Raw genomic sequence first — 12,418 nt, 5'->3', positions numbered from 1 at the left:
TGTCAAGTACTTGGCATTTCACTTAATGCCACCCGTCTCGTTAAATCTGGCATTTTTTATCTGATCTTTATTCAATGGTTTTTTTTTGTGCTTGATGATGATAGTTATTATTTCTGTGTTTCCACTAAAAACTCTCATGTCCCCCCCGCGGTGCAAAAAAATGAGTCTCTAATGCAGGGGTGTCAAACTTGTTTATACACATCAGTTATGGCCGCTTGTAACGGTGATTAATATATGAATTTGCTTCTGCATTTGATTATTTTGCATATATTTTTATCTCTATATTTCACAGTAAAAAAAATTGGCAACAAAGTCAACAAAATATACAATAAATGTTTTTTTAACAGGGAAAAAAAGGCAGCTTAGAAGCCAGAATTTGACAGAAAAAGTCACAATGGTTCTTACAACATACGTAAGAACTTTCTGGCAACTGAGCTGCCAATTTTTTACCGTAATGACGTGGCGGGCCACCTTAAATATTGCAGCATGTGACATAAAATAATTTGGCAGGCCCCTTAGATTAATTTGGCATGTGACATAAAATGAAGTGGCAGAGCCACATAAAATATTGCAGTGTACAACATACAATAATTTGGCGGGCCAGTTCAATTAATTGGCATATGACATAAAATTACGTAAATGAATCGTCATATGACAAAATTATGTGGCGGGCCACTTTAAATATTGCAGCATGTGACATAAAATAATTTGGCGGGCCACATAAATTAATTGTCATATGACAAAATGATATGGCGGGCCACAATAAATATTGCAGCATGTGACATAAAATAATTTGGCGGGCCACTTCAATTAATTGGCATATGACATAAAGTTACATCAATGAATCGTCATACGACAAAATGATGTGGCGGGCCACTTTAAATATTGCAGCCTGTGACATAAAATAATTTGACGGGCCATTCCAATTAATTCGGCACATGACATAAAATGATGTGGCACGCAATATAAATTAAAGCAGCACATGACATAAAATGACGTGAGGGGCCACGTAAATGAATCGTCATATGACAAATTGATGTAGTGGGCCACTTTAAATATTGCAGCATGTGACATAAAATAATTTTGCGGGCCACTCTAATTAATTTTCATATGACATAAAATGACGTAAATTAAATGTCTTATGACAAATGAGGTGGCGCGCCACTTTAAATACTGCAGCATGTGACATCAAATAATTTGGCGGGCCACTTCAATTAATTCGGCATGTGACATAAAATAACGTAGCGCACAATATAAATTAAAGCAACTTATGACATAAAATGACGTGAGGGGCCACGTAAATTAATCGGCCTATGACAAATTGAAGTGGCGGGCCACATAAAATAATGTAGCATATGACATAAAATAATTTGTCGGGCCACTTAATTAATCGGCATATGACATAAAGTGATGTAAATGAATCGTCATATGACAAAATGATGTGGCGGGCGAATTTAAATATTGCAGTATATGACATAAAAATAATTTGGCGGGCCACTTCAATTAATCGGCATATGACATAAAGTGATGTAAATGAATCGTCTTATGACAAAATGAGGTGGTGGGCCACATTAAATATTGCAGCATATGACATAAAATAATTTGGCGGGCCACGTCAATTAATCGGCATATGACATAAAATGACGTAAATGAATTGTCATATGACAAATGAGGTGGCGGTCCACTTTAAATATTGCAGCATGTGACATAAAATAATTTGGCGGGCCACTTCAATTAATTCAGCATATGACATAAAATGACGTAGCGTGCAATATAAATTAAAGCAACATATGACATAAAATGACGTGAGGGGCCACATAAATTAATCGGCATATGACAAATTGATGTGGCAGGCCACATGAAATATTGCAGCATATGACATAAAATAATTTGGTGTGCAACTTTAATGAATTCACCATATGACATAAAAATGACGTAGCGCGCAATATAAATTAAAGCAACATATGACATACAATGACGTCAGGGGCCACATAAATTAATCGGCATACGACAAAAAATGATGCGGCATGGCCGAATAAAATGAGGCATTGTTTACACCTGTGTCCTGAACTATTATGCGTGGGTAGAGCAGGGCCGGTGAATCCCCTTCGGAGCCTGACAACGGGGCCGCATGGTCGATAGCAGCCGCTAATGAGCATGGTCTGCTTGTGCCACAGGAGGCCAATGCCACAGTTACCAGTGGAGGACGGGAGGATGGAGCAATAACGAGAGAGCGGTGTGGTGTCAGCGCTCAGACGGACTCATTGTCACAGGTGAACAGTCCGTCCTTCAAAATGTGCATGCAAGTATGAATATGTTTAAAGTCAGTGTTGGTGCAAAACACCACCGTGTCTGCAAGTGCATCAATATGCATAATCAAGGGTTTGCATAGTCTTTATATATATATATATATATATATATATATATATATATATATATATATATATATATATATATATATATATATATATATATATATATATATATATATATATATATATATATATATATAGATAGATAGATAGACATATATATATATATATATATATATATATATATATATATATATATATATATATATATATATATATATATATATATATATATATATATATATATATATATATATATATATATATAGACATATATATATATATATATATATATATATATATGTCTATATATATATATATATATATATATATATATATATATGTCTATATATATATATATATATATATATATATATATATATATATATATATATATATATATATATATATATATATATATATATATATATATATATATATGTGTGTACATATCATAATAATATAGTGAAATATATAATCAATAATTACTACAATTGGACATTAAAAGTATGTTATATACTTCCGGGACGACCTTCTTAAAGTTTTGTAATCAATACCAAAATATCAAGCAGCTAAAATGCGCCAAACATGGATAAGTGTGGAGAGTGTTTCCCGTCATGCATTGTAATAGTTTTACATTCTTTATGGTGAATTGTCATTTTTTATAATATCCACAAAGTGTTTGTGTTGGTTGGATTTTTTTTCCTTTTTTTTTTTTTTTTTTTTTTTAGCACTATGACTAGGGAAGGTTTTTTGCATCGGGTCATATAAGTACATGCCAAAATCCGCATGCATGATGGGCAACTCTTTTTTTTTTACTTATTGTGTGCTGGACACTTTACTTTGTTGAAATAATTGTATACATCATCAAGTAAAAATAGTTCCACATTGTTGGCATATACTTATATGACCCGATGGAAACAACCTTCCCTAGTCATAGTGCTAAAAAATGTTTTTAAAAAATGAAATAAAAGGGAAAAAAATCCAACCAACACAAAATGTCAACACACACATTATCACACATAACACTACCTGCGCACTGAACTTTGTGGATATTATTTAAAAAAATGTCAATTCACCATAGTTATTGTGTGCTATACACTTTACTTTGTTGAAATAATTGTATGCAGCATTCAATATTACCACTTGAATACATCATCCAGTAAAAAATAGTTCCACATTGTTGGCATATACTTATATGACCCGATGGAAACAACCTTCCCTAGTCATAGTGCTATAAAAAAAATTAAAAAAATTAAATAAAATAAAAGGGGAAAAAAATCCAACCAACACAAAATGTCAACACACACATTATCACAAATAACACTACCTGCGCACTGAACTTTGTGGAAATTATTTTAAAAATGCCAATTCACCATAGTTATTGTGTGCTAGACACTTTACTTTGTTGAAATAATTGTATGCAGCATTCAATATTACCAATTTGATACGTCATCCAGTAAAAAATAGTTCCACATTGTTGGCATATACTTATATGACCCGATGGAAACAACCTTCCCTAGTCATAGTGCTAAAAAATGTTTTTAAAAAATAAAATAAAAGGGAAAAAAATCCAACCAACACAAAATGTCAACACACACATTATCACAAATAACACTAGACACTTTACTTTGTTGAAATAGTTGTATGCAGCATTCAATATTACCATCAAGTATAAATAGTTCCACATTGTTATATTGTATATGACCCGATGGAAACAACCTTCCCTAGTCATAATTCTAAAAAAAAAAAAAAAAAGGGCGGGGAAATCCAACCAACACAAAATGACGACACACACATCATCACACATAACACAACCTGCTCACTGAACTTTGTGGATATTATTTTTAAAAATTCAATTCACCATAAAAAATGTAAAACCCTTACAATTCCATTCGGAGAATAGTGAAATGTCACGGACCTGAAATCCTTGCGTTGTCCACTTGATGGCGACAAAACGGCCGCATTGAAGGCAGCCTTTTAAAATGAATGCAATCATTTATTATTGCGTTTCGCGGGCCAAATTGAATTACAAACTAAACCCGCGTTATTTCATCTTCTCCAGCAAAATCCGATACATCCATTCCGGAACGTCTCCGCGGCGCTCACACGTCCTCCACAGCGGCGCACGTGAAGGCGAATTTCAGAATTTACCACCTTATCTGATGTGACTGTTCTCATGCGCGGGCCTCCATCGATTTCTCCCCCTTCCTCTTAGCATAAGTAATCAATAAGCCAGAAGGCCGAGCTGGGAGACTTTCAATCCATATAAATATAATCATGCATTTGTATGTGTGGGAAGAGAAAGCAGGCGTGGAAGAAACGGAACAAAGGCAGCGGGCGCTGTGGGAACGAGAGCTTAGGGTGAGCTCAGCGTGCTGTAAATAGAAGCCGGACGTGATCTTATCGCTTTAAAGAAAGTGTTTCTGGCCACCAGGAATAACCTCCTCCCCCTCGGGGGGGAAGCCCAACACCGCTTTGATATTTTGACATGCAATTTTCCTACTTGGAATTAAAATGTTCACAGATTGATCATGCACCTTGATAGGCGACTAAGCCCATTAATCAGTGGTGGCACCACATTAATTTAGTGATCGATGAGTGAAGGCACTGAAGTGAAAACCCTTCTTTTTTTTGTTTTTTTCCCATCCAGGGGGGTGTTTCCCGCAGAAAAGGCCGAGCGTGATCCAGCACTGCCATCCGCCGTGCACCAAACCCTTCTCTCGCTGCGCCTCGGTGAGACCCCCGATCGGTTCAAATGGACTCTGAGCGATGACATGTTGAATTTGCGAGAACGGGTCGTAAAGTGTAATCGTGTTAACGCCAATAAACGCCGGCTGGGCGCCGGGATGCGGCCGCACCTTCGGGGCCGAAGGTGCAGGGACTGCATACAAATCTCGGAGCGATCAGGGGCACGAGGCCGACGTTTTGCCGCCCCCTCGCTGTAGGACGCGTGCAACTACCACACCAACAGTTTCACCATGGAGGGTGGATAGGGCAGGAGTAGTATTCACAATCCATCTTCTTCCACTTATCCGAGGGCGGGTTGCGGGGGCAGCAGCCTAAGCAAGGACTCCAGACTTCCCTCTCCGCAGTCACTTCGTCCAGCTCTTCCCGGGGGATCCAGAGGCGTTCCCAGGCCAGCCGGAAGACATATCAATGAATCAATCAATCAATGTTTATTTATATGGCCCTAAATCACAAGTGTCTCAAAGGGCTACACAGAGCCCACATAAGGGCAAGGAAAAACTCACAACCCCAATGGGACGTCGATGTGAATGACTAAGAGAAACCTTGGAGAGGACCGCATATGTGGGTAACCCCCCCCCTAGGGGAGACCGGATGCAATGGACGTCGAGTGGGTCTGACATAATATTGTGAAAGTCCAGTCCATAGTAGATCTAACATAATAGTGAGAGTCCAGTCCATAGTGGATCTAACATAATAGTGAGAGTCCAGTCCATAGTGGATCTAACATAATAGTGAGAGTCCAGTCCATAGTGGATCTAACATAATAGTGAGAGTCCAGTCCATAGTGGATCTAACATAATAGCGTGAGAGTCCAGTCCATAGTGGATCTAACATAATAGTGAGAGTCCAGTCCATATTGGATCTAACATAATAGTGAGAGTCCAGTCCATAGTGGATCTAACATAATAGTGAGAGTCCAGTCCATAGTGGATCTAACATAACAGTGTGAGAATCCAGTCCATAGTCGATCTAACATAATAGTGAGAGTCCAGTCCATATTGGATCTAACATAATAGTGAGAGTCCAGTCCATAGTGGATCTAACATAATATTGTGAAAGTCCAGTCCATAGTAGATCTAATATAATAGTGAGAGTCCAGTCCATAGTGGATCTAACATAATAGTGAGAGTCCAGTCGATAGTGGATCTAACATAATATTGTGAAAGTCCAGTCCATAGTAGATCTAATATAATAGTGAGAGTCCAGTCCATAGTGGATCTAACATAATAGTGACAGTCCAGTCCATAGTGGATCTAACATAATAGTGAGAGTCCAGTCCATAGTGGATCTAACATAATATTGTGAAAGTCCAGTCTATAGTAGATCTAATATAATAGTGAGAGTCCAGTCCATAGTGGATCTAACATAATAGTGAGAGTCCAGTCCATAGTGGATCTAACATAATAGTGAGAGTCCAGTCGATAGTGGATCTAACATAATATTGTGAAAGTCCAGTCCATAGTAGATCTAATATAATAGTGAGAGTCCAGTCCATAGTGGATCTAACATAATAGTGACAGTCCAGTCCATAGTGGATCTAACATAATAGTGAGAGTCCAGTCCATAGTGGATCTAACATAATATTGTGAAAGTCCAGTCTATAGTAGATCTAATATAATAGTGAGAGTCCAGTCCATAGTGGATCTAACATAATAGTGACAGTCCAGTCCATAGTGGATCTAACATAATAGTGAGAGTCCAGTCCATAGTGGATCTAACATGATAGTGTGAGTCCAGTCCATAGTGGATCTAACATAATAGTGAGAGTCCAGTCCATAGTGGATCTAACATAATAGTGAGAGTCCAGTCCATAGTGGATCTAACATAATATTGTGAAAGTCCAGTCCATAGTAGATCTAATATAATAGTGAGAGTCCAGTCCATAGTGGATCTAACATAATAGTGAGAGTCCAGTCCATAGTGGATCTAACATAATAGTGAGAGTCCACTCCATAGTGGATCTAACATAATAGTGAGAGTCCAGTCCATAGTGGATCTAACATAATATTGTGAGAGTCCAGTCCATAGTGGATCTAACATAATATTGTGAGAGTCCAGTCCATAGTGAATCTAACATAAGTGTGAGAGTCCAGTCCATAGTGGGGCCAGAAGGAGACCATCTCGAGTGGAGACGGGTCAGCAGAGCAGAGATGTCCCCAACCGATGCACAGGCGAGCGGTCCACCCCGGGTCCCGACTCTGGACAGCCAACACTTTATCCATGGCCACCGGACCTGTGTCCCCCGCCCCTCCACAAGGGAGAAGGGGGCAGAGGAGAAAAGAAAAGAAACGGCAGATCAACTGGTCTAAAAAGGGGGTCTATTTAAAGGCTAGAGTATACAAATGACTTTTAAGATGGGACTTAAATGCTTCATAGTCATAGGATATAGTCTTCCCAATGTGTCCTGGGTCTTCCCTGTGCCGTCTACCGGTCGGACGTGCCCTAAACACCTCCCTATGGAGGCGTTCGGTTGGCATCCTGACCAAATGCCCGAACCCCCTCGCCTGGCTCCTCTCGAAGTGGAGGAGCAGGATGATTCAGGATGCTTTATTATTGTCCATTCTTTAACATGTACAAGACACATAAGAACTGAAATTAACATTTTCGGCACAGTCCCACTAAGAGCAGACATGCGTTACAGGGAGACAAGAACAGGACCGCTAACGGATCAGCCACTTACGGCGCTCCTTAAGAAAGGTGGGAAAAAGGTGATATTGGGAAAGCTGGGGAAGAGTAAAAAATATCAGTCAAAGCCTGGACCCTCGGGAGGGGGTCCAGACTGAGTCCAAGGGAAAAAAACTCATTTGCCATAGCACACATAAACAAATTACATATAATCACAACAACTTGCAACAGAGGGGGGGAAGTTGGGACCCCGGAGGTCGACTGCTGCTATGAGGCGCTGCCAGCCGTCCATCACCCCGAAGGGGAATCAAGCGGTGGTGAAGGCGTTGGGTGGGGGTGGGGTGTGTGTTTGTGTATATGCCCATTGTATTTGGGTGTAGTGGTGTTGTGTCCATAGGCCCGGGGCCATTCTGCATGCAATGCAAGCAAAGTTCAACTTCCAGGTGTCGTTGAGGAGGGAGGGAGGTCAAAGGTGTCCATCTTTGAGATGTTTTCAGAACAGCCTGCTCCTGTTGTTGCAGCGTCAAGGCCATTCGAGGGAGTAAAATCGTAGATTAGGATTTTTGTTTTTCCGCAAGCAGACATTACAATGGCTTGTCTGTTCTATTCGTCCATGTTGGCTCTCATATCCAATTTTTCCCTTTCAACAAGCTTCTCCATGATGTGATCCATCTTGCGATTCAGTTCAGAAATCGCCCCAGACAGAAGCGGCTTTACTTTGAGCTCCTCCCGGACGGCAGAGCTTCTCACCCTATCTCTAAGGGAGAGCCCCGCCACCCGGCCGAGGAAACTCTTTTCGGCCGCTTGTACCCGTGATCTTGTCCTTTCGGTCATAACCCAAAGCTCATGACCATAGGTGAGGATGGGAACGTAGATCAACCGTTAATTGAGAGCTTTGCCTTGCGGCTCAGCTCCTTCTTCACCACAACAGATCGATACAGCGTCCGCATTACTGAAAATGCCGCACCGATCCGCCTGTCGATCTCACGATCCACTCTTCCCTCACTCGTGAACAAGACTCCGAGGTACTTGAACTCCTCCACTTGGGGCATGGTCTCCTCCTCAACCCGGAGATGGCACTGCACCCTTTTCCTTTTCCTTTCCCTTTTTTTCTTTTTTTGTGCATTCTAAATTGTAAATCAACATTAGCGAAAGTCAGCTTACAATGGAGCCGTTGGGGGATCCTTTAGTCCGCCCACAAATCCCCCCAAACAACCGTCCAAATGCCGCCAACAATACTCCATTTACATGTCGTGACCTGAATATTAAGTAAGTATTAGCGATTTTGTTATTATAAGTGCTAACGCAGACGGAGCGCTAACTCGCTTATGCTGCTATATTGACATACTGAGCTGCTGCATCACCCCTGAGCTGGTGAAAGTTAACTCTAGATCATTATTCATGCCTCTAGTCTAACCTAAATAGTAGAATGTTTTGGACATAAACCGAGAAGTTGGTCAACTTTGACATCCAATTTCTATGGCGAGAAAAACACGAAAAGATGCTCAATTTCGGATTTTTATTTTTATTTTTTATGATTAATTCTTCATCTAAACGGGAAGATATAAACATCCCATCAGTCGGCATCCCAGTGAGAGCAGACATTGTACAGTAAGTGATTGTCTTACTATGCTCCTAGTTTGTATATCTTGTGTAGCACTTCTGCTACATGATGCTTTGTGTTTCACTAAAGCTGCATCTGTTCAGCACTCAGCTTATAAAACTTGCAGATCATCCTCCTTATACTCAGGCTCAAAAATATAAGGTTCTGGATCATTAATTGTCCGAAAGTTGTCTTTGTTGTCCCTCATGAAGTGTGCCCTGATTAGTAGTGTTGTTGTTGTTGAAGGGAAAAACGGATATGGCGAGAAAGACACACAAAGGCGCTCGTTTTGCGTTTTTCCCAAGGATTAAGATTAATTATTCATCTAAATGAGAAAATATAAACATCCCAGTGAGAGCAGACATTGTACAGTAAGTGTTGTATTAGGTTTGTATATCTTGTTTAGCCCTTAGCAATACTGCTACATGATGCTTAGTGTTTCACTAACGCTGCATCTGTTTAGCACACAGCTTCTAAAACATGCAGATCATCCTCCTTATACTCAGGCTCAAAAATATAAGGTTCTGGATCATTAATTGTCCGAAAATAGTCTTTGTTGTCCCTCATGAAGTCTGCCATGATTAATAGTATTGGTGGTGTTGTTAAAGGAAAGGGTGAACGTTGTGATGATTCTGTGAAATGAATACGCCGTTGTATGCTTAAAATGAGCAGAATACATAAATATTCATCTTCATCTAAACGGGAAGATATAAACATCCCATCAGTCGGCATCCCAGTGAGAGCAGACATTGTAGACTAAGTGATTTTTTTATTATGCTCCTTGTTTAGCACTTAGCAATACTGCTACATGATGCTTAGTGTTTCTCCAAAGGACCTCTGCTGTAAGGAATAGAGTGAATACTGTACATTATACTGTACACCCCCCCACCCCCCCACCCCCATGCAGAGTGGAGTGTGTGGCTGTGAGAAGGGTTACACCGAAGTGATGACCACGCACGGCTTCCTGGACTACTGCACCAGAACACCGGGCGTGGACACCAGCAAGAAAGCTGACGTGAAAACCAACTCTGGAAGATCAAAACCATCCCAGGCCCGAGACCGGCACACAGAGTGGACCCTAAGACCTGTTGGCCCAGGTACTGATCTGGATGTGTACTGTTGTGTTTTCACTGGGATCATCAATGTGTGCTGTTTAAAACACAACTCTGGACTAACGTCTTCATTAGAGATGTCCCGATCAACATTCTTGGTCCGCGATCCTGATCCCAATTCCAGTCCCGAGCCGATAACAGATCACACAGCGGGTCTGGGTTAGTTTGTGCCTCGTTCCTCACTTCAACCGTGAGTGAATCAATCAATCAATCAATCAATGTTTACTTATATAGCTCTAAATCACGAGTGTCTCAAAGGGCTGCACAAACCACAACGTAATATTGTGAGAGTCCATTCCATAGTGGATCTAGTTAATAGTGTGAGAGTCCAGTCCATAGTGGATCTAACATAATAGGGAGAGTCCAGTCCATAGTGGATCTAACATAATAGGGAGAGTCCAGTCCATAGTGGATCTAACATAATAGTGTGAGAGTCCAGTCCATAGTGGATCTAACATAATAGGGAGAGTCCAGTCCATAGTGGATCTAGCATAATAGTAAGAGTCCAGTCCATAGTGGATCTAACATAATAGTGTGAGAGTCCAGTCCATAGTGGATCTAACATAATAGTGAGAGTCCAGTCCATAGTGGATCTAACATAATAGTGTGAGAGTCAAGTCCATAGTGGATCTAACATAATAGTGAGAGTCCAGTCCATAGTGGATCTAACATAATAGTGTGAGAGTCCAGTCCATAGTGGATCTAACATAATAGGGAGAGTCCAGTCCATAGTGGATCTAACATAATAGTAAGAGTCCAGTCCATAGTGGATCTAACATAATAGTGTGAGAGTCCAGTCCATAGTGGATCTAACATAATAGTGAGAGTCCAGTCCATAGTGGATCTAACATAATAGTGTGAGAGTCAAGTCCATAGTGGATCTAACATAATAGTGAGAGTCCAGTCCATAGTGGATCTAACATAATAGTGAGAGTCCAGTCCATAGTGGATCTAACATAATAGTGTGAGAGTCAAGTCCATAGTGGATCTAACATAATAGTGAGAGTCCAGTCCATAGTGGATCTAACATAATAGTGAGAGTCCAGTCCATAGTGGATCTAACATAATAGTGAGAGTCCAGTCCATAGTGGATCTAACATAATAGTGTGAGAGTCCAGTCCATAGTGGATCTAACATAATAGTGTGAGAGTCCAGTCCATAGTGGATCTAACATAATAGTGAGAGTCTAGTCCATAGTGGATCTAACATAATAGTGAGAGTCCAGTCCATAGTGGATCTAACATAATAGTGTGAGAGTCCAGTCCATAGTGGATCTAACATAATAGTGAGAGTCCAGTCCATAGTGGATCTAACATAATAGTGTGAGAGTCCAGTCCATAGTGGATCTAACATAATAGGGAGAGTCCAGTCCATAGTGGGTCTAACATAATAGTGTGAGAGTCCAGTCCATAGGGGATCTAACATAATAGTGAGAGTCCAGTCCATAGTGGATCTAACATAATAGTGAGAGTCCAGTCCATAGTGGATCTAACATAATAGTGAGAGTCCAGTCCATAGTGGATCTAACATAATAGTGAGAGTCCAGTCCATAGTGGATCTAACATAATAGTGAGAGTCCAGTCCATAGTGGATCTAACATAATAGTGAGAGTCCAGTCCATAGTGGATCTAACATAATAGTGAGAGTCCAGTCCATAGTGGATCTAACATAATAGTGAGAGTCCAGTCCATAGTGGATCTAACATAATAGTGAGAGTCCAGTCCATAGTGGATCTAACATAATAGTGAGAGTCCAGTCCATAGTGGATCTAACATAATAGTGAGAGTCCAGTCCATAGTGGATCTAACATAATAGTGAGAGTCCAGTCCATAGTGGATCTAACATAATAGTGTGAGAGTCCAGTCCATAGTGGATCTAACATAATAGGGAGAGTCCAGTCCATAGTGGATCTAACATAATAGTAAGAGTCCAGTCCATAGTGGATCTAACATAAT

General features: G+C 40.2%; 1 protein-coding gene across 1 annotated transcript in view; it reads left to right on the top strand.

Annotated features, from left to right (window-relative positions):
* The window catches only part of LOC133663705 (thrombospondin type-1 domain-containing protein 7B-like), a 153,038-nt gene that overhangs the window by 137,070 nt on the left and 3,550 nt on the right, over window positions 1-12,418 (top strand). Inside the window, exons 11-13 of the mRNA XM_062068388.1 lie at window positions 2,178-2,273; window positions 5,026-5,108; window positions 10,259-10,448. Coding sequence (XP_061924372.1) covers window positions 2,178-2,273; window positions 5,026-5,108; window positions 10,259-10,448 — 369 coding nt within the window. The remainder of the gene's footprint in view (window positions 1-2,177; window positions 2,274-5,025; window positions 5,109-10,258; window positions 10,449-12,418) is intronic.

The sequence above is a fragment of the Entelurus aequoreus genome, linkage group LG13 (genome assembly GCF_033978785.1).
Source record: "Entelurus aequoreus isolate RoL-2023_Sb linkage group LG13, RoL_Eaeq_v1.1, whole genome shotgun sequence".
In the NCBI taxonomy this organism is placed as follows: domain Eukaryota; kingdom Metazoa; phylum Chordata; class Actinopteri; order Syngnathiformes; family Syngnathidae; genus Entelurus; species Entelurus aequoreus.
The sequence above is the reverse complement of the archived record's forward strand: the minus strand, read 5'-3'. Positions and strand labels throughout refer to the sequence as shown.